Source organism: Mobula hypostoma, chromosome 2, assembly GCF_963921235.1.
Source record: "Mobula hypostoma chromosome 2, sMobHyp1.1, whole genome shotgun sequence".
NCBI lineage: Eukaryota > Metazoa > Chordata > Chondrichthyes > Myliobatiformes > Myliobatidae > Mobula > Mobula hypostoma.
In genome coordinates this window covers 36,329,239-36,353,316 of record NC_086098.1, presented here as the reverse complement: position 1 = coordinate 36,353,316, position 24,078 = coordinate 36,329,239, and the positions used below count along the sequence as shown (strand labels likewise).

The following is a 24,078-nucleotide window of genomic DNA, read 5'->3' as shown; positions in this document are numbered from 1 at the left end:
CCCCCTCCCCCACCCACCTGGCTTCACCTATCACCTTCCATCTTGTCCTCCTTCCCCCACCTTCACTTTCTGGCATCTATCCCCTTCTTTTCCAGATCTAATTCAAGGTCTTGGCCTGAAACATTCATTCCTATAGGTGCTGCCTGACCTGCTGAGTTCCTCCTGCATTTTGTGTGTGTTGCTCCAGATTTCCAATGTTTGCAGGATCTCTTGTGTTTTTGATTTGCTAGTCCACTGCGGTCCCTTTAAGGGATGCCTACCTTGAAGAAGTTTAAACCTCTCTTCAGCTGGAGTTCCATGAAACCCTTTTCTCACTGCCCCCCCTCTGAGATCTCAGTTGCTCTCCAATTCTTCAACTATGTGCTCACCCAGACTCACTACCGTAGCCATATGTCTGTCAGGGGAGATCGTCTTTGCTGTCGTCTTGTTCCATATGGCTTCCAGCTCTGTTTACAGGCCTCCTTCTTTGGACCCTCTGAGGATCCCGGATATCTGCATCTCCCCCTGTATTTACACAACACCCTCTCTGCTCCAGGCCTCACGCTCCATCGCCTGCCACGAACCTGTCTGACATTTCATCCTCCACCGGATCCACGTCTTAAACTGTCGGTTCTTCTCCTTCCTTGCATCCGGCACGACCAGAAGATCATATGTCTCCAGACCGCAAACCTGCTGCCTCCCGCTCAGAACTCGATTCGATCAGACGGCTCCAGCCCACTGACTTCTACAGCTCTGGACACCTCTAGACACAGATTCCACCATTGCCAACTCCAGCTCCAATGACTTCAGGCGACTCCAGACTGCAGATCCCACCTTCACCAACGACTTTCAGACCCCAAATTATCCACCCTCCAGTACTGATCTCAGCTACCCACCTCCAGGCAGAGACTTTTCCCACTGCTGCTGAGGTTCTGGGTTCCACTTTCCTTAACCCCAGGTCTCTCATGCTCCCCCTCACCACTTGGGTGCTAGTAGCCTCCATTTTCCTCCCACCCTACCTTCCCTGAACACCCCAAAACTCCCTTTTCCTCTGATACCACCAACTTCCTTCTCGCCTCTCATCTCAGCTCTAATCCCTACCATGGCTTTACCTTTCCCTCTGAACTTCCCTTTCTTTGAGCCGAAACATACTGTCCTCAGCAAGGCCTTTACCTTTGTACCCCTTCACCTGAACCTCAGTGAGGTCCACGCACGCCACAATGCTGTTCTCTCCTTTCGCTGCCTCCGTCTCTGAGCCCGCTTCTTTGGCAGAATTCCCCATCCTGCTAAGAAATGACTGTTGGTGCCAGATGGGGTGGCCTGAGTATCTCAGAAACCGCTGATCTCCTGAGACTGCATAACAGTCATTGGTGCGAAAAACAGAAAAGTCACTTAGTGAGTGGTGGTTCTGTGCTTGAAAGTGAATTGTTAATGAGAGAAGTCAGAGGCCAAACTGATTTAAGCTGACAGGAAGGTGACAGTAACTCAAATAACCACATGTTACAACAGTGATGTGCGGAAGAGCATTTAAGTAAACAATAGTTGAACCTTGAAGTGGATGGGCTACAGCAGCAGAAGGCCAGGAACATTAACTCAGTGGCCACTTTATTAGGTACAGCAGGTACCTGATACTGAGTGCATTGTCCAAGTGCTCTTGCACTCTATAAAGAATTTCATTGTTGGGATTCTGAAAGTATCATCCACCTAATAGGTTTAGCTTTGATTACCCATTGACATCAGCATGGGAATATATGTAGTTACTTTTTCATATGACACTTAATATGAAACTTTTAAGGACAAGTACAACTATCCTCAGGTATTTAACTTTTGCATTAACATCTGATTCATACAGGTGATACTTCCCATTCCCATACTGACATGTCTGTCCATGACCTCTTCTACTGCTGTGATGAAGCCAAACTTGGGTTGAAACTCCTCATATTCTGATATTCTGTCTGGGTAGCCTCCAATATTCTAATGTGAGAGCATGGACATCAATTTCTTTCATTCCACCCCCCCCCCCCACCCCACTTTCTCTATTTTCCATTTCTCATGCAGGTTATCCTATCACCTGGCCATCATGTCTCTCTGGATACTCTCCTCCTTCTCTTTCTTCCATGGAGCATGCAACAGTTTGTCTGAGACTTTTTAGTACTTCAAAAGGAATGTTTACAAGGCTAATAGACTTTTCTGTGCTTTATATACATAGCCGTCTCTTATGAAGTGAACAACGTTGACTATAAAATTGTCAAAGAGTTTGGAAGGAGACAATATCTACTCCTCAATTATGGTTAGCAAAGATTGAAGCACACCAGCCCATCTTGCTAAAATCCTCTACATGAGGATGGGGTTGAAAATAAAACCTTTTAGTCATACTTTATTGGTCTCGAGGGAAATTGGTTTTCGTTACAGTTGCACCTTAAATAATTAAATAGTGATAAAGCCATAAATAATTAAATAGTAATATGTAAATTATGCCAGGAAATAAGTCAAGGACCAGCCTATTGGCTCAGGGTGTCTGACCCTCCAAGGGAGGAGTTGTAAAGTTTGATGGCCACAGGCAGGAATGACTTCCTATGATGCTCTGTGTTGCATCTCGGTGGAATGAGTCCCTGGCTGAATGTACTCCTGTGCCCAACCAGTACATTATGTAGTGGATGGGAGACATTGTCCAAGATGGCATGCAACTTCGAGAGCATCCTCTTTTCAGACACCACCGTCAGAGAGTCCAGTTCCATCCCCACAACATCACTGGCCTTACGAATGAGTTTGTTGATTCTGTTGGTGTCTGCTACCCTTAGCCTGCTGCCCCAGCACACAACAGCAAACATGATCGCACTGGCCACCACAGACTCGTAGAACATCCTCAGCATTGTCCGGCAGATATTAAAGGACTTTAGTCTCCTCAGGAAACAGAGGCGGCTCTGACTCTTCTTGTAGACAGCCTCAGTGTTCTTTGACCTGTCCAGTTTATTGTCAATTTGTATCCCCAGGTATTTGTAATCCTCCACCATGTCCACACTGACCCCCTGGATGGAAACAGGGGTCACCGGCGCCTTAGTCCTCCTCAGGTCTACCACCAGCTCCTTAGTCTTTTTCACGTTAAGCTGCAGATAATTCTGCTCACACCATGTGACAAAGTTTCCTACCATAGCCCCGTACTCAGCCTCATCTCCCTTGCTGATGCATCCAACTATGGCAGAGTTGTTGCCAATGGCCCATCTTGGCCGAATAATTTGTCTTATTTAAATAGTGTGAGAATGCAGATCTCAGAGGTACAGAGGGATCCACAATTCAGTAAAAGCAATAATGTGGGTAAAGTAAGTAATTAAGAAAGCTTTCAGAATGTTGTTTATTGTGAGAGAAATTGAAAATAAAAGTAAGGAAGTGACAATTCAGTTAAGTGGGATACTAATGAGAATTCATGCAAAGTACTGTGCACAGAGTGGTCTCCCTGTTTAAGGATGAAAGATAATGCATTGGAAGCAGTTTAGAGATTGCCTTGAAAGATGTGTTGTCCTTGATGAAAGGCTGGATAGGCCAGTCTCTTATCCGTTGAAATTTAGAAAAGAAAGAGAGAACTTGATTGAAACACATGATATGATGTGGACATTAAAAGGATGCTTTCTCGAATGAGAATCTAGGACCACATCTAGGTTCTCCTACAAGAAAAATCTTCTGTTTAAAAAAAGCGGTTATCTGTTAACAACAGATGAGGCATGTTTTTTTCTCTCTAATGTTGTGTAACTCTTTGGACCTCACTTTCTCTTAGAAAGATGGAATAAGAATCTCAGAATATTTGTAAAGCAGAGGTACATCCTTGATAAGCAAGGGGATTAGCAGAGGTAGTGAGGAATGGAGAGTTGAGGTTACAATGAGAGTAGTATTGAATAGTAAAAATAGACAACAGCTGACCACTTCCTGCTCCTAATTGACATGCTTGCCTCAGTCAACATAATGTGTGTATAATTTGCTTGTGTTTTATTTGTGGTGTGAGTGCGTGTCTGTGAGTTGCGAACTGCGATCTTTGTGAGCTGAGAACAGCTACGAGGAGAATGATGCATGTTTTGCAAGGCTGCAGTTGACAGGTAGAGTTATAACATTCACCTTGACTGAACATGTGAGAAAACGGAATATTTTTCCTCCACCTTTCCTGGCTTACATGGCTCACTGCTGACTATGATTTCTGTTGCTGCCGTGTCAGTGGAGCTACACTTTGATCCTGGTGCAGGGAACAGGCTTCCACCTTCCCACCTGCTGTGTCCAGTGAAAGGCTGAGGGTGCGGGGGGAGGGAGAGAGGCACGGGTAGCATCCACACACATACACAGCTGAACTTGTTTTGCAGCCATCTGTCCAGAATGCACCCCAGACTTCTGGTTCTGCTGTTGGGTACCCTCTGAGGGCTCGTGTCATGACGTTTAATAAGTGAGTCAGAAGGTGCTGTAGTATTAATAATCACTACTCAATCCACGCCAAACTTAAAAAACGAAGACTGCATACAGAAAGATATTGTTTACAATCAAAACTGAATACCACTTCCCAAGTGCACTGCATGAACACACATTGGATCCCCATGACTTGCGGGTTTAATGCTGTTGACATACAGATGAATTTATTGGTCTAATGAATTTACTCCTACTTTTTTGTTAAGCTAGAGAGCAGTCGGACTATGGGCACCTCTGTTCCATTCATTAGTACTGGAGGAGAAGGAATTCCTGAGATAGAGATTAACATGCCATTTTCTAGGGCTGAGTGTCCCAATGGAAGTAAATAGAATATCTCTATGTGCAGTTTGATAAAGACCTATTAATAAGGCTATTGACATTAGCTGCTGAAGTAAGTATGGCAATTAGCCATCAACCTGTCTTCCAGATGTGGGACATAATTTATTTTCCGTTGCTGCACTGTGGCAAAGATCACAGAGCAAAGAGACTGAAAGTGGCTTTAGTTATCCCAATGAGATCAGCAGATGTAATTGGAGGGATTTCCATGTAGTAATTACTTTTGCAATGCATGCCATTTTAATTACTCTAAAAGAACTATGCATGCACCAAAATAAATAGGAATATTTATTAATTAACTGAAAATACTCAGTTGATAAAATGCATTTTAAAAATCACAAGAGAATTGAAATGTGTCATGTTTTGTTATATTTTAATTTTCGTCCCTTTTCTTTTGATAGAGCGCTACATTTAGAAAATATGTGTGTCTATACCAATGAAAGGTATGCTGTCATCGGCCTCACTTGGATATTTGGCAACTGAAAACCTTTGGCTAGTAAACCAACAAATAGGATTACACCCTTCAATTATCCCCAATGAGAACTCCATCTGACTTTGCACATTCATGGAGAAAGCAGTTTGTGTAGTCCAAGTAGATTCCTGTAGACACTCAATCAGTTGATTGGTTGTTAAGATGCTCTAAATGCCAGAAGAAATGCTGGGTTCCACCATCACACCACCTCATCTCAGCCCACCAATGTCATTGGTTCCCTTTAAGTAATGGTATGTCAAATTTATTCTATTGTTAGTAACGCGTTACACCTTTCACACGTGGAACAGTGTGTTAACTCACGTGTGAAAGAAAATTGTCAATCATTAACAAAAACCTATCATTAATACAAAGACCTGTCTCAGTATCCTGGAGCAGAAACTACCAACTGAATAGGGTTAGAATGAATCTAATTACTTCAGTCACCAAAATACAAGTAAATGCAAAATATATTGAAGTGGTATTTCAATTGATTACATGCTCAAATGACAAACCGAGTTAAGGAACTGGAGCTGGAGCTGGATGAACTTCAGATCATTCGTGAGGCAGAGGCAAAAATAGACAGAAGTTACAGGGAGATAGTCACCCCTAAAAGTCAGGAGACAGGGCAGGGGAATAGACAGAATGAACAGAGCACTCCTGTAGCCGTTCCCATCAATAATAAGTATACCATTTTGGATACTGTTGGTGGGGATGACCTACCAGGGACAAGTTGTAGTGCTCGTGTCTCTGGCACCGAGACTGGACCCTCAGCTCAGAAGGGAAGGAGGGAAAAGAGGAGAGCAGTAGTGATAGGGAATTCGTTAGTTAGGGGGACAGATAAGAGGTTCTGTGGAAAAGATGGAGAATCCCGGATGGTCTGTTGCCTCCTTGGTGCCAGGGTCTGTGATATCTCAGATCGAGTTCTCAGTATTCTCAAGAGGGAGGGTGAGCAGCCAGATGTCGTGGTCCATGTAGGGGCCAATGACATGAATAGGAAGAAGGAGGAGGTCCTGCAAAGAGAATTTAGGGAATTAGGTGCAAAGTTGAAGGACAGGGCATCCAGGGTTGCAATCTCAGGATTGCTACCCATGCTACATGCTAGTGAGGCTAGAAATAGGAAGATAATGCATCTGAATACGTGGCTAAGGAGTTGGTGCAGGAGGGAGGGAGGGCTTCATGTTTCTGGACAATTGGGCCTTGTTCCAGAGAAGGTGGGACCTGTTCCGACGGGACGGGTTGCCCCTGAACTGCAGGGGGACTAATATCCTTGCGGGAAGGTTTGCTAGTGCTGCTTCGGGGGGTTAAATTAGATTTGCAGGGGGAGGGGAACCAGAGTGTTAGAGCAGATAGTGAGGTGGAGGAGGATAAAGGTCATGCGAGAACTGCAAATATAGTGCATGGAGTAAAGCCAGATCTAACATATAAAGAGGCTTTGAGGAAAGAGAAGCAGAATGAAGGGTGTAAAGGTAGTAAGGTAGAAAGGCTAAAGTGCATGTACTTTAATGCAAGAAGCATCAGGAACAAAGGTGATGAACTGAGAGCTTGGATACATACATGGAATTATGATGTAGTGGCCATTACAGAGACTTGGCTGGCACCAGGGCAGGAAGGGATTCTCAATATTCCTGGATTTCAGTGCTTCAAAAAGGATTGAGAGGTGGCGGGGGGGGACAGGAGGAAGGGTGGCATTACTGGTCAGGGATACTATTACAGCTACAGAAAGGGTGGGTAATGTAGCAGGTTCCTCTTTTGAGTCAGTATGGGTGGAAGTCAGAAGCAAGAAGGGAACAGTTACTCTATTGAGAGTATTCTATAGGTCCCCTGGTAGCAGCAGAGATACCGAGGAGCAGATTGGGAGGCAGATTTTGGAAAGGTGCAAAAATAACAGGGTTGTTATCATGGGTGACTTTAACTTCCCTAATATTGATTGATACCTGATTACTTTAGTTCCAATGGCTTAGACGGGGCAGAGTTTGTTAAGTGTGTCCAGGACGGATTCCTGTCACAGAATGTTGACAAGCCGACTAGGGGGAATGCCATACTAGATCTAGTATTAGGTAACGAACCAGGTCAGGTCACAATTCTCTCAGTGGGTGAGCATCTGGGGGACAGTGACCACCACTCCCTGGCCTTTAACATTATCATGGGAAAGGATAGAATCAGAGAGGACAGGAAAATTTTTATTTAGGGAAAGGCAAATTATGAGGCTATAAGGCTAGAACTTGCGGGTGTGAATTGGGATGATGTTTTTGCAGGGAAATGTACTATGGACATGTGGTCGATGTTTAGAGATCTCTTGCAGGATGTTAGGGATAAATTTGTCCCGGTAAGGAAGGTAAGGAATGGTAGGGTGAAGGAACTGTGGGTGACAAGTGAGATGGAGAAGCTAGTTAGGTGGAAGAAGGCAGCATACGTGAGGTTTAGGAAGCAAGGAACAGATGGATCTATTGAGGAATATAGGGTAACAAGAAAGGAGCTTAAGAAGGGGCTGAGAAGAGCAAGAAGGGGACATGAGAAGACCTTGGTGAGTAGGGTAAAGGAAAACCCCAAGGTATTCTTCAATTATGTGAAGAACAAAAGGATGACAGGAGTAAAGGTAGGATCGATTAGAGATAAAGGTGGGAAGATGTGCCTGGAGGCTGTGGAAGTGAGCGAGGTCCTCAATGAATACTTCTCTTCGGTATTCACCAATGAGGGGGAACTTGATGACGGTGAGGATAATATGAGTGAGGTTGATATTCTGGAGCATGTTGATATTAAGGGAGGGGAGGTGTTGGAGTTGTTAAAATACATGTAAGGGGTTTCTTCTTTTATGTTACTGCTAAGGTGAATAAAATGGCTTCTTTGTTATGTTAAAATAAAATGGCTTCTCTGTGATGTTAACTGCTGAGACAGTGGTTCTCTCTGTAGCTGCTTGTTTTGGGTTATAATTACTGATGGCGAGAATTGTATTCATTTGCTAAGCATTTGGGATAGATGTTATTCTTTCTTGTGTGTCTGTAAGCTATTGTTTTCACGGGCTTTGGGGCAGAAGGCACAATGGGGACAGAGAAAGGAGACGCGATGCTGTAAGCTGGGCGACGGAATGGACCCTGAGCAGGAGTCCAAGGTCCAGGGTCTTCGGCAAGGAGAGGAGACAAGGACAGACTCGTGTGGAGCATCTGGTTGCCCACCGTGGTTGGTCCCAGGCGGCGGGTTGAGGGGGTCGGAGGGGATCAAATGGTGGAAAGAAGACTCCGTTAATTGAGCTCCAACGGTTGTGCACGAAATGGTTGAACTCTGTTAAGTTTGGCACCTTTTACTTTTCCTTTTGTATGGTATCTCTATTAATTACATAGTTCCAGTAAGATCTATAAACTGTATTCTGTAAATCACATATGATGTATTGTCTGGTATTTGGTGTGGTGGGGTACATCACACAGCATCTACACAAACTTGATTACCCAGTTTGGCGGGGCCGAAGGCTGCTCCCCCTAGACGACAGTGAGCTGAGCGAGCCTGAGGCTTACCGGGGGGCTACATATATTAGGACGATAAGTTCCCGGGGCCTGACGGAATATTCCCCAGGCTGCTCCACGAGGCCAGGGAAGAGATTGCTGAGCCTCTGGCTAGGATCTTTATGTCCCGTTGTCCACGGGAATGGTACCGGAGGATTGGATGGAGGTGAATGTTGTCCCCTTTTTGAAAAAAGGCAGTAGGGATAGTCCGGGTAATTATAGACCAGTAAGTCTTACGTCTGTGGTGGGAAAGCTGTTGGAAAAGATTCTTTGAGGTAGGATCTACGGGCATTTAGAGAATCATGGTCTGATCAGGGACAGTCAGCATGGCTTTGTGAAGGGCAGATCGTGTCTAACAAGCCTGATAGAGTTCTTTGAGGAGGTGACCAGGCATATAGATGAGGGTAGTGCAGTGGATGTGACCTGTATGGATTTTAGTAAGGCATTTGACAAGGTTCCACACGGTAGGCTTATTCAGAAAGTCAGAAGGCATAATATCCGGGGAAGTTTGGCCAGATGGATTCAGAATTGGCTTGCCTGCAGAAAGCAGAGGGTCATGGTGGAGGGAGTACACTCAGACTGGAGGGTTGTGACTAGTGGTGTCTCACAAGGATCTGTTCTAGGACCTCTACTTTTCGTGATTTTTATTAACGACCTGGATGTTGGGGTAGAAGGATGGGTTGGCAAGTTTGCAGATGACACAAAGGTTGGTGGAGTTGTGGATAGTGTAGAGGATTGTCAAAGATTGCAGAGAGACGTCGATAAAATGCAGAAGTGGGCTGAGAAACGGCAGATGGAGTTCAACCTGGAGAAGTGTGAGGTGGTACACTTTGGAAGGACAAACTCCAAGGCAGAGTACAAAGTAAATATCAGGATACTTGATAGTGTGGAGGAGCAGAGGGATCTGGGGGTACATGTCCATATATCCCTGAAAGTTGCCTCACAGGTAGATAGGGTAGTTAAGAAAGCTTATGGAGCGTTAGTTTTCATAAGTTGAGGGATAGAGTTTAAGAGTCGTGGGGTAATGATGCAGCTCTATAAAACTCTGGTTAGGCCACACTTGGAGTACTGCGTCCTGTTCTGGTCGCCTCACTTTAGGAAGGATGTGGAAGCATTGGAAAGGGTACAGAGGAGATTTACCAGGATGCTGCCTGGTTTAGAGAGTATGCATTATGATCAGAGATTAAGGGAGCTAGGGCTTTACTCTTTGGAGAAAAGGAGGATGAGAGGAGACATGATAGAGTTGTACAAGATAATAAGAGGAATAGATAGAGTGGATAGCCAGCGCCTCTTCCCCAGGGCACCACTGCTCAATACAAGAGGACATGGCTTTAAGGTAAGGGGTGGGAAGTTCAAGGGGGATATTATAGGAAGGTTCTTTACTCAGAGAGTGGTTGGTGCGTGGAATGCACTGCCTGAGTCAGTGGTGGAGGCAGATACACGAGTGAAGTTTAAGAGACTACTAGACAGGTATATGGAGGAATTTAAGGTGGGGGTTTATATGGGAGGCAGGGTTTGAGGGTCGGCACAACATTGTGGGCTGAAGGGCCTGTACTGTGCTGTATTGTTCTATGTTCTATGTTCTATGCTCAATTTTATTGAAACCGAAGACTGCAGACAAGTGAGGCTGGTTTGTCAATGTGAACTCATTCATGCATCTTGTGGAAGTGGGCAGCCCGAACTACTTGCCCTTGGGAAAATTTGAACACTGGAGACATACCCTCCCCTGGTGAAGGATACTTTTCAAAATTGGGATGATGTGTAAATGGGAGGGGAATCTGCAAGCAATGCTGTGCTGGGCACCTCACTTGTAGTCCTTGTCTTTCTTTGCAGTAGCGGCTGAAAATCTGAGTTGCTGCTGGACTAGCCTAGGAAGTAAATGCAATGCATGTTTCAAATGGCAATTCAAATGAGAGGTTGGTCATGTGGGGCTGTGGGATAAATGTTGAAAATGAAGCATCTGAGAATGAGGTGACATGCGCCAAACCTGTTGTCACTGAACATTGTGTCCACAGTTCTCCGCAGGTTCTTGCATCCTTGGGCAGATCCGAATCAAAATCAGAGTCGGATAAATTATCGCAGTCTTGCAAGACATGAAATGTGTTGGTTTGCAGCATCAGTGCAGTGTAAAGTATAAAATTATTATGAATTTCAAAAATAAACATGGTGCAAGCAAAAGCTGATAATAAGGTATTGTTCATGGGTTCATGGATCATTGAAAACTCTGAAAGGAAGGAGCTATCTTTGAATCACTGGGGAACGTCTTCAGGCGGCTGTACCTCCTCCCTGACAGTAGTGATGAGATGAGGGCATGTCCTGGATGGTGAAGGTTCTCAGTGATAGTCTACTTCTTGAAGATAGTCTACCTCTTGAAGATGTGCTCAGTGGTGCAGTAGGGGAGGGGGGTTGTGTCTGTGATGAAGCTGTTGAATCTACAACTCTTTGCAGCTTTTTGCAGTCCTGTGCATTGGATCCTCTATGCCAGATTGTAATCCAGCCAGTCAAAATGCTCTCCACTCTACAGCTATAGAAATTTGTAAAGAGTCTTTGGTTACACACTAGATCTCCCCAAGCTTCTAATGAGGTAGAACCACTGGACTGCTGCCTTCGTGATCGGGACCCAAGATAGATCCCCTGAGATGCTGGTGCTCTGGAGCTTCAAGCTGCTCATCCTTTCCACTGCTGATCCCTCAGTGAAGACTGGAGTGTGTTCTCCCAACTTTGCTTTCCACAAACAACCCCTTGGTTGTTCTGACATTGAATGCAAGGTTGTCACAACACTACTTAACCAATCAATCTCTTTCACTCCCATTGTCATCTGAGATCCTACAACAACAGAGATGTCATCTGTGAACTCATAGATGGCACTTGAGCTGTGCTTAGCCACACTGTCACGATGTAGAGTAAGGCAATGGGCTAATTATACATCCTTCAGATGCACTTCTGTTGATTGTCAGTGAAGTGGAGATGTTATGACTGATACACACTGGCTGTGGTCTTCCAGTAAGGAAATTGAGGATCTACTTGCAGAGAGAGGTACAGAGGCCCAGGGTTTGAAGCTTGGTGATTAAAACTGGGGGTGGGGAGCGGGTGATGGTACTGAATATCGAACTGTAGTTGATAAACAGCAGCGTGACAGATTTGTGCTTGCCTAGGTGCTCTGAAACAGACTGAAGACTGTGTGAGATTGTGCCTGCCGTAGATCTTTGAATTGCAATAGGTTCAGGTTCTTGCTCAGGCAGAAGTTTACACTGTCCATGACAAACTTCTCATAGCCCCTCATTACAGTAAATGTGAGTGCTAATGGGTGACAGTTGCTGAGGCACTTGTATGATTGCTACCCTTTTTGAAGCAGTTGCCATACAGAGAGGATGCTTTCAATGGGGACATGCAAAGTGTTTTTAGTCTCCTGATGAAGTAAGGATGCTGGTGTGCTTTCTTGGCTGGGTTATCTATGTGGACCTGGACAAGCTATCGAATACAAATCAGAGCAGAATCAGATTTATTATCACTGGCATATGTCATGAAGTTTGTTGTTTTGTGGCGAGCAATACAGTGCAAGACATAGAAACACTACAATTAAAAAAAAACTAAATAGTGCTTAAGAAGAATAGTGAGGTACTGTTCATGGGATCATGGACCATTCAGAAATCTGGTGGCAGAGGGGCATAAGCTGTTCCTAAAACATTGTGTGCGGGTCTTTAGGCTCCTGTACAATCTCCTGTGAACAAAGGCAATCCTTGTACTTGGGCTTCATAGATTTGACAACAGCATTCGGTACAGTAGGCTGCCAAGCTCTCTGGCATATGCTATCAAGGGATGACTGTTCCGACAAGTATATATAAATACTGAGACAACTGCATGATGGAATGTCAGCCACAGTCCTTAGCAACAGCGATGCTGAATCCGAACCCTTCACTGTGAAGACAGGACTCAAACGGGACTGTATTATTGCGCCCACCCGATTTGCCATTTTTATTGCTGACATGTTTCACCTCAGTGGCCAAGACCTTCTACAAGAAATCACAATTGTGGATAGAATGGACGACAGGCTTTTCAAACCCATCTGGTTCAAGACCAAGAACAAGGTCAGCACCACCACTATGGTGGAGCTTCAGTATGCAAATGACACAGTGCAACTCCGAAGAAGACCTTCATTGTATCCTGAATGCCTTTGTCAAGACACATAGAGCACTGGGTTTTGTTTTGAATATTAAAAAAGACAGGACCTATATCAGCAACTGCCCAACCAGCCCTTTATCCAGCCCTCCATAAAGGTTGACGATAGCCCCCTTGAAAATGTAAAGCATTTTCAACAAAATACAATTTTGGAAAGTGTATGGGTATGCACTTTGGCAGAAGAAATAAATGGGCAGACTATTATTTAAATGGGGAGAGAATTCAAAGTTCTGAGATGCAACGGGACTTGGAAGTCCTCGTGCAGGATACCCTTAAGGTTAACCTCCAGGTTGAGTCAGTGGTGAAGAAGGCGAATGCAATGTTGGCATTCATTTCTAGAGGAATAGAGTATAGGAGCAGGGATGTGATGTTGAGGCTCTATAAGGTGCTGGTAAGACCTCACTTGGAGTACTGTGGGCAGTTTTTGGTCTCCTTATTTAAGAAAGGATGTGCTGACGTTGGAAAGAGTACAGAGAAGATTCACTAGAATGATTCCGGGAATGAGAGGGTTAACATATGAGGAACGTTTGTCCGCTCTTGGACTGTATTCCTTGGAGTTTAGAAGAATGAGAGGAGACCTCATAGAAACATTTTGAATGTTGAAAGGCATGGACAGAGTGGATGTGGCAAAGTTGTTTCCTATGCTGGGGGAGTCTAGTACGAGAGGGTATGACTTAAGGATTGAAGGGTTTGAAGGGTGCCCATTCAGAGCAGAGGTGCAAAGAAATTTTTTTAGTCAGAGGGTGGTGAATCTATGGAATTTGTTGCCACGGGCAGCAGTGGAGGCCAAGTCATTGGGTGTATTTAAGGCAGAGATTGATAGGTATCTGAGTAGCCAGGGCAGCAAAGGTTATGGTGAGAAGGTGGGGGAGTGGGACTAAATGGGAGAATGGATCAGCTCATGATAAAATGGCGGAGCAGACTTGATGGGCCGAATGGCCGACTTCTGCTGCTTTGTCTTATGGTCTTATGTCTAATCTTGGCAGCATTCTCTGCTGAAAAGCAGACATGGACCCAGAGATCAACCCACTGGCTGAGTAGTGTTAGTGGAACCTATGCAGGATTAAGGAAAAAAGGCTTTGAAGACCACGAGCTATGAGTCCAAACAAAACTTTTGGTCTATAGAGCAGCCAGCCTTCCTACAGTATGGTATGGAGCAGACTTATAAATCACCTGCAGTAGACACCTGAAAGCCCTGGAACAATACCACCAAAGAGCTTTACAAAAGGTTTGAGGGTCAGCCGGAAGGACAGACGCACTAATACCAGTGTACTGGAGGAGGCCAACGCGAGCAGCATCTCCACCACAATAACAACTCCGATGGATAGGTCATGTCATTCAGATGCCTAACACACATCTCCCCAAACAGGTCCTCTTCTCCCAGTTGAAGGAAGGTCTGCGAGCCCCTGATGGCCAAAGGACAACATTAAAATCAACCTGAAGAAATTCAACATTACGTCTAAAAACTAGGAAGACATTGCACTCAGCAGGTAGACCTGGAGGAAATCTGTTCAAGAGGGAGCTGTGCTACATGAAAGTGACCTCTGCTGTGCCGCAGAGAACAAATGGCAGCTGCGAAAGGAGACACCGAGAAACCAAAACACTCAGCCACCAACAACCTTACCTTAGTACTTTTACACGCTGGGCCAGCATTACTAAGGCAGGGATTTTCTTGGTGATTGCTCTTCCTTTTAGCAGTTTAATAGTCCACCATTGTTCTCGACTCTAATCAGCAGACCAACAGGCATTTTCCTTGACGCCCAATATTTGGAAATTCAGTAAAACATATTTTTGGTGTACTAATGAGTAGGCATTGCCCTATGAAAATCCTGTCATTCAGAACAGTGAGTGTGGGTGCTGGTTGCCCTGTGATGTAGATACCTGAACTGTGGTAGATCAGAAATTGGCAGGGTGGATTAGTGCTCTGGGATCAGAAGCGTTAGGGCTGATCATCAGGTAGAGGAAGCTCCTCCTCAATGACCATCAACATAGGCACACCTTTGGGTGTGTGTTTAACATCCTGCCCTACACTTTCTGTTGCTATGACTACATGACACAGCATATCTCCTACAGCATCTACAAATTTTCCAATGAGTCATACAGTTATAGAAAAGTACAGCAGGGAAACAGGCCATTCAGCCCATCTAATTCATGCTGAACCATTTAAACTGCCTACTCCCATCAACCTGCACAGCGAACCCATAACTTTCCATACCCCTGCCATCCATGTACCTATTGAAACTTCTCTTAAACATTGAAATCCAGCTCGCATGCACCACTTGTGCTGACGGCTCATTCTACACTCTCACAACTCCCCCATGTTCCCCTTAAACTTTTCACCTTTCACCCTTAACCTATGACCTCTCATTGTAGTCCCACCCAACCACAGTAGAAAAACCTGCTTGCACTTACCCTACCTATACCCTTCATAATTTTGTATATCTCTATCAAATCTCCCTTCAATCTTCTACATTCCAAGGAATAAAGCCCTAACCTATTCAATCTTTCCTTATGACTCAGATCCTCCAGACCTGGCAAAATCCTTATAAATTTTCTCTGTACTCTTTCAACCTTATTTACATTTTTCCTGTAGGTAGGTGACCAAAATTGCACACAATACTCCAAACTAGGCCTCACCAACGTTTTAAACAACTTCAACATAACATCCCATCTCCTGTACTCAATACTTTGGTTTATGAAGCCAATGTGCCCGAAGCTTTCTTTATGACCCTGTCTACCTGTGCCACCACTTTTAATAAATTATGGTCCTGTATTCCCAAATCTGTTTTTTCTACCACACTCCTCTGTGCCCTAGCTCTCACCATGTAAGACCTACCCTAGCTGGTCCTCCCAAAGTGCAACACTTCACACTTCTCTGCATTAAATTCCATCTGCCATTTTCTACCCTATTTTTCCAGATGGTCCAAATCCCACTGCAGGCTCTGATAGTCTTCGCTGTCCACTACTCCAATACACCCTTAATCTTGGTGTCATCTGCAAATTTGCTGATCAAGTTAACCCCATTATCATCTGGATCATTGATATTGATGTAAAACAACAACACACCCAGCACTGAACCCTGTGGCCCTCCACTAGTCACTGGCCTCCAGTCAGAGAGGCAACCATCTACTACCACTCTGTGGCTTTACCAACAAGGCCAATGTCTGATCCAATTTACTACCTCTTCTTGAATGCCGAACAACTGAACATTCTTCAACAACATCCCATGTGGGACCTTGTCAAATGCCTTGCTAAAGTCCATGTAGACAACATCCACTGCCTTGCCTTCATCAATTTGCCTGGTAACTTCCTCAAAAAACTTTATAAGATTGGTTAGACACTACCTACCACACATGCTGACTACCCCTAATTAGTCCATGTCTAACCAAATACTCAAATATCTGGTCCCTCAGAATACCTTCCAATAACTTTCCCAATACTGATGTCAGGCTCACCAGCTAATAATTTCCTGGTTTATTTTCAGATTGTTTCTTAAACAACAGAGCAACATTAACTATTCTCCAATCCTCCAGTACCTCACCTGTTGCTAAGGATGATTTAATTATCTCTTCTCAGGTCCCTGCAAATTCTGCACTTGTTTCCGAGGGAAACCTTGTCAGGCTCTGGGAACTTACCTACCCTAGTTTGCCTCAAGACAGCAAACACCTCCTATGTAATCTGCATAAGGTCCATGAAGTTAATGCTGCTTTGCCTCACTTCAGTAGACTCTGTGTCCATCTCCTGAGCAAGCACAGATGCAAAAAATCAATGGAAGATCCATTTGAGATCCCACCCAGCTCTTTTGCATTTCTTATACTCCATAAATATCTCATTTGTTCTTATCTGCCAATACCTGCTATGCACCTCCTTTAATTTCTTAGCCAGGGCACCAGTACCTCCTGAAAACCAAGGTTCCCTAAACCTATTACCTTTATCTTTTATTATGACAGGCACATATAAGCTTTGTACTCTCAAAATTTCACTTTTGGCCTTCCAATTACCAAGTAAATCTTTGCCAAAAGTCAGCCTGTCCCAATATACACTAGCCGGATCCTTTCTGATACCATCCAAAATAGTCTTCCTCCAATTTAAGATCTTGACCTGTGGGATGAGACCTATCTTTTTCCATATTTACTTTGAAGTTAATGGCATTGTTATCACTCTATGCAAATGTTACTGACAGTACTGTTGTTAGCAGAATCACAGATGATGATGAGGAGACATACAGGAGTGGGTAGGTCAGTTGGTTGAGTGGTGTTATAGCAATAACCTTGTGCATAACACGAGCAGAAATAAGGAATTGACTCTGGAGTTTAAAGGGGAAGTCGGTGAGCATGCACCAGTCCTCATTGATAGGTCTGCAGTGGAAAAGGTGAACAGCTTTAAGATCCAATGTGTCAACAGCTCAGATATCTTTACACTTTCATTCCATGAGATTTTGGTGTAATTTCACATGTTTAATGTACAAACATTTGTACAACGTATGACCATAAGACCATAAAATCATGAGATATAGGAGCAGAATTAGGCATTTCAACCCATCGAGTCAGATCCGCTATTCCATCATGGCTGATCCCAGATCCCACTAAACCCCATACACCTGCCCTCTCGCCATATCCTTTGATCCCCTGACCGATCAGGAAACGATGAACTTCTGCCTTAAATATACCCACAGACTTGGACTCCACTACAGTCTGTGGCAGGGAATCCTACAGATTCACCACTCTTCGGCTAAAAAAAATCCTCCTTACCTCTGTTCTAAAAGGTCACCCCTCAATTTTGAGGCTGTGCCCTCTAGTCCTGGATACCCCCACCAGAGGAAACATCCTCTCCACATCCACTCTCAAGTCCTTTGAACATTCAGTAGGATTCAGTGAGATCCCCCTGCATTCTCCTAAGTTCCAGTGGGTACAGGCCCAAAGCAGCCAAGCAATCCTCATATGTTAACCCCTTCATTCCTGGAATCATCTTTGTGAACCTCCTCAGCACTCTCTCCAATGACAACACATTATTTCTGAGTTATGGGGTCCAAAACTGTTGACAATATTCCAGGTGTGGCCTGACTAGTGTCTTATAAAGGCTCAGCATTATCTCTTTGCTTTTATATTCTATTCCCCTTGAAATAAATGCCAACATTGCATTTGCCTTCTTTACCACAGACTCAACCTGTAAATTAACTTTCTGGCAGTCTTGCATGAGGCCTCCTAAGTCCCTCTGCACCTCTGATGTTTGAAACTTTTCCCATTTAGTTAATAACCGGCACTAATGTTCCTTTTACCAAAATGCGTTATCATACAGTATTCCATCTGCCACTTTTTTGCCCATTCTTCTAATTTGTCTAAGTCCCGCTGCAATTGCATTACTTCCTCAGCACTACCTACCCCTGCGCTATCTTTGTATCATCTGCTAACTTTGCTAAAAGCCATCAATTCCATTATCCAAATCATTGACAAATAATGCAAAAAGCAGTGGTCCCAATACTGACCGCTGAGGAACACCACTAGTCACTGGCAGCCAAACAGAAGAGGCCCCTTTTATTCCCACTTGCTGCCACCTGCCTGTCAGCCATTCCTCTGTCCACGCCAGTATCTTTCCTGTCACGGCATAGGATTTTATCTTGTTAAGCAGCCTCATGTGCGGCACCTTATCAAATGCCTTCTGAAAATCCAAGTAAATGACATCCACTGCCTCTCCTTTGTCCACCTGCTTGTTACTTCCTCAAAGAACTCCAGCAGATTTGTCAGGCAAGATTTCCCTTTACAGAAACCATGCTGACTTTGACTTATTTTATCATTAGTCTCCAGGTACCCCGAAAGCTCATCCTTAATAATGGACTCCATCTCTTTCCCAACCATTGCTAACTGGCCTATAATTTCCTTTCTTTTGCCTTCCTCTGCTCTTAAAGAGTGGAGTGACATTTGCAATCTTCCAGTCCTCCGGGACCACAACAGAATCAAGTGATTCTTGAAAGATCATGACCAATGCATCTGTTATCTCTTCAGCAACTTCTCTCGGGTCCCTGGATGTAGTCTATCTGGTCCAGGTGACTTATCCACCTTAAGACCTTTTAGTTTGCATAGCACTTTTTCCTTTGTAATAGGAACAGTATTCACTCCTGTTCCCTGACACTCACGGTCCTCTGGCACACTGCTAGTGTCTTCCACAGTGAAGACTGATGCAAAGTACTCATTAAGTTCATCTGCCATTTCTTTGTCCCCCATTACTTCCTCATGACAAGATGCAGAACTTTCCTGAGGCCATCTCGAGCAGGCACAAATCAACTGAAAATATTGCATAAGTTGTCTGTCATACTTTCTTAACAAAGACTTTATATGTAGATAAGAGTGGTGGCTTAGTTGACATATGTTTAAACTGTTACAGGATTTGGCAGGGTAGATGCAAAGAATTTATCTTTGATGGAGAAATCAGGAATGAGGAATGTATTCTTAAAAATTATTGCTCAGCCATTTAGGAACAGAAGTACTTTTTTGAAGTAAAGCAGAGGAAAAATCATTTCCAGAAAATGCATTGGATCCTGAGACAATTAAAATTTTCTTGCCTGACAGTTTGCTGTATAAGACTTTGAGCCAAATCTACTCAGTAAAGCTGATGTGCAGTTTATGTCCAATGCAACAGGAGAATGGAGGAAATCAAAGGGATGAAGGACCTATTCCTGACTCTTATGTTCCTTTGCTCCTAAAATACATTTAATAAATACTTCAATTTATCTGAATTCAACAAAGCTTTGAAAATGCTAAGTGCAGAGTCATTAAGATAATCACACCTTAATGAGATGCAAGAAACCTAATGAAATACCTGCAATCAGCATCTTGTAAATAACACCTTCATAATTGATTAGGAGATGGTAAATGATTATGAGAAATTGCCTGATGTAAATTATTTTCCACAAAGATGTAGGCAGTCTAAGTGGTGGTGAGGATGGGTACTAGTTAATTATGTGATGCTTTTTCATAGGGCAGAAGTGAACACTGGTTAATCACAGAAAGACTTGCATGATTAATCTTGCATTAGAAATATTCGACTTTGGTTCAGAATGGAGAATTCACCCATAATATTTAAACAACAATCATGTGAATATTGCTGGACAATGCAATTCCAAACAGAAGCTCTTCTGCAGTTCATTAACTTTGGTGTCTGAGATTCTTAGTGCTTTCTACATTGAATTGTTTTGGAGAGAGTCCTCGGAGTCGCCTGATGCCAGTGGCTGGAGGTGGGGATATCGTAAGTGGTGTGTGAGGAAGCAGAAGCGAGGCAAGCGGGCAGGAGTCTGTGCCAGGAAAAAAGCAAGCCCTAGCCAACCGGCTCTCCCATCCATTCTGGTCCCCAATAGACATTAAATTGGACTACATCCGATTCCAACGAAATACTCGGCGGGAGTACAGCTGTTTATTTATGTAACAGTTTTTCCCTCAAGCCATCGGACTACCAACCTACTGCCCTCCGCTGTGCCTATTGTTTATCACTTATTGTAATGCCTGCGCTGTTCTGTGTACTTTATGCAGTCCTGGGTAGGTCTGTAGTCTAGTGTAGTTTTTGTGTTGTTTTACGAGTTCAGTGCAGTTTTTGTATTGTTTCATGTAGCACCATGGTCCTGAAAAACGTTGTCTCATTTTTACTGTGTACTGTACCAGCAGTTATGGTCGAAATTACAATAAAAAGTGACTTGACTTGACTTAAGTTGGGAGGGTTGAGAGACAAAAAGGCTCTGCCTGTAAATGTTATAGGATGAATGCATCTCATCTAAGTGGTCACTGGAGGTCCCTAAGAGGACTGATTGGACTGCTCAGTGTCTGGGGCTAATGTAAGAAGTCTGTTCTTTCCCCTGTGTTAAAATTACAAATGTGCGTTCACAACCACAATACTATTAAATTTAATATTTAAGTAGCCTACACTTTGTACGGGCACCATGGTTAGCCAGGGCTTTCCGGTGTTGCTCAACCATTCAGGGCAGGAAAAATGATTGGAATTCCACCCATCGCTCTCCCAAATTCCTGCCACTAACTTACAACAGTGTTCATGATCAATAGCCGATTGAAGTTTGCTAACTGTCCAAAGCCAACATATTCCAAATGTATCAATTAGCTTAATTTGGAATAGTAATATTTCTGAAATGTTTCAATCTTGTGTTTATTTCAGGTATATTCGTACAATGTACTTGGGCATTCAGAGCAGGAGGAAGAATGAACACCAGCGCCGATTTTACTGGGCCATGATGTATGAGTATGCAGATGTGAATATGCTGCGCCTTCTGGAAACCTTCCTGGAGAGTGCGCCACAACTGGTGCTACAACTCTGCATAATGATCCAGAAAAACCGGGCAGAAACTTTACCATGTAAGTCCCAATGTTGCATGAATGTGCTTATTTTGATACCCATTTTATGAAGTTTCCTTATTTGTAGCAAATCCCATGACGCAACCACAGACAGGTAGTTCGGCTATAATCCATGCTTCCATTATGTGAATTGCTTATAATGCAATTGATGGATTAGGGAACGTTATTTACATCATGCAAGATGCATTGATTATAGCGTGATTAGTTTCTTAGGAACTTAACTTTCATGTTATAGTAGAAGTACTTGTACAGTATTAAAGCATTTGTGTTTTGTGCATAATGACAATGTTATGAAATGTATTCCCACCTTAACATGCAAATATATTTGGCAAATTCAGTAATTTTTTGCAGATATTGCGGTTTAATCTGCAAGCTAATTGAGGCTTTTGTTCAATTTAGTTGGAAGCATTTGACATAATAATTCCAAATTAGAAACTGTGCATGCTAACTGCAAAATAAATGTTATATATTGTATCAACTTGGGTGTGTTTAACTTTCTTCTGTAAAAAGATATTGACAAGAACTTTGATGCAGTTGAAGTATCTTATGAACTCTGAAAATGTTTAGGATATTTTTTAGATGAACCTTGGATTTTTGTTTGAATGATATATTCAAAGTTGTAGGTTGTGATTCACACAGTTGAAAGGCAATTTTTTTAAAAATTTGTCACCTTATACCTGCTGTGCTGGTAAAATATGGTACTCAACCCTTTTGTGTATAGGATTCCAACACTGAAATTGTAAATCAAAAATGTTATGCTATTCATGTATGAGACAATGATCAAAAAGTAGTGAATACAGTTTGAAGCTCTTTTCAGCTAGAAAGAATAATGTTGACCTTGATATGTGGAGAAACAGAGAAAATAATTAAAGTAACAGAATTCTATGCACAAAGTGATCATTGGAAAAGGTGATAGAGTTAACTTAACAAAATTTTCTTAACGATAAGTGCTATTGTGGTCGTTAATGAACGCAAATAAGTTTCTCTGATTAGGGAGTCAAATATTCATGAACACATGTTGAGAGAGAAATCATGAATATTCCTTTATACAACAAGGAACGTTCCTCTAGAATGGTTGTCAGGAGAAAATTAAATAGGGTTTGTAAATAACCAGATATATTTCAGGAGATGATTGCGAATATAATCAGAAGGCAAGAAGGGTCTGATTCCTGATCAAGGCTCTCAACCCAAAACACCAACAGTTTATTCCTCTCCTTAAATGCTGCCTAAACAGCATTTTTTTGCGTGCTGCTCTGGATTTTCAGCAGAATTTCTTGTGTTTAGGAAGGCAAGAAACCTTCTTTGAAGATTTGGGACCTTTTCTATTTTTAACTGAGCTTCAAAATTGACCACTCTCATATCTTAAGACATGAAATTTCTGTTGACAAGCACTGGCCTTTTAATTCTCAAATGAGAATAATTATGTGTTCTGAATAATTTATTCAAATACAAAATTAAGTTTGGGAAAAATAGACTATGGGTGAAGAGAGATAAATAAAACCAAATATCAAAAAATCGATGCGCTTAGTCATTAACCGGAGAAAATCTGCAGATGCCGGAAATCTGAGAAACAAAATGCTGGAGGAACTCAGCAGGCCAGGCAGCATCTATAGAAAAAAGTACAGTCGATGTTTTGGGCTGAAACCCTTATTCCTGCTGAAGAGTTTTGGCCTGAAACTTTGTACTTTTTCTACAGATGCTGTCTGGCCTGCTGAGTTCCTCCAGCATTTTGTGTGATCTTAGTCATTAATGTTTCTGGAACGTGGCAATGTGTTCACATATGATATTCCTGTTTCATTATATTCCATGAGCAAGTTAGAAAAATAGAGAGCTATGGGTAACCCTAGTAACTTCTAAGGTAGGGACATGTTCCGCGCAACTTTGTGGGCCGAAGGGCCTGTATTGTGCTGCAGGTTTTCTATGTTTCTATGTTTTCTAAGTTCTTTCATTTTGCTTAAGAGCTGTTCTTTCTCTTTAGCATCGCTGGCTACCTCATGTATGCTTGTACCTCTTGTACCCAATACTGCTAAGAAGCTAATGATGGATAATTGTGGACGACGTCACACTGTCAAGTGTTCATTATTTGCAATATACTTAATCTACAGTCTCAATTTTAATATCCACCCCAATACCAATAAAGGGTCAAGCAAGAAGTCAAACACTAAAAATCAAGATAGCATAGCAAGTTGACTCAATTCTGGCCTTTGTAGTATTTAGAAAATTGATTTGGACTTTTGAGAAATTTACCCTTTAAAATTGATGAGTGTCAGTTTAAGAGGCCAAATTTACATCCTGATGATAACAGCAGTGATCACACCTATTTATAAAGTCCATGAAAAGGGCATCCCTTGATATCTGTTGTCAGGCAGCTGTAAAGAGAAGCCTGTGTGCAATTGAAAACTTTGTTTTAGTGAACTGGGAAGATCAAAATGGCTTCTTTCAAGTCACTGGAGGAGTTCTTTGACTTCTCTGCAGTTACATCCTCTTACTTCCCACAATGAAAATTGGAAGCTGTTTCTCACCCACACCCTGGCAGCCAGAGACTGAGGAGAATTTTCTAAGTCTCCCTCAGTTCCTGAGCATCATTTTCATGACTAACGTTAGAGTTAAGTACTTTCTTAGCACTTTCTTCAGTAGTTTAAAGTCAGACATATGCATGATGTAACCAAACTCTTTGAGACTTATTTTTGACTCAAGCTTGGGAGAGGATGCTGACTTTTAGTTGCATAAGCTGCCAGAAGTATTGGAATATTCTGCTGAGGCAGAACTGGTGATATTTTTCAAATGCTTTGAGATGTCTGTTGTAATATACTCA

At 42.9% G+C, this 24,078-nt stretch overlaps 1 protein-coding gene across 2 annotated transcripts in view; it reads left to right on the top strand.

Moving 5' to 3' along the window:
- The window catches only part of xkr6b (XK, Kell blood group complex subunit-related family, member 6b), a 494,480-nt gene that overhangs the window by 410,634 nt on the left and 59,768 nt on the right, over nt 1–24,078 (top strand). For both annotated transcript variants that reach the window (XM_063035561.1, XM_063035566.1), the window contains exon 2: nt 21,067–21,263. In XM_063035561.1, the coding sequence (XP_062891631.1) occupies nt 21,067–21,263 (197 nt within the window). The remainder of the gene's footprint in view (nt 1–21,066; nt 21,264–24,078) is intronic.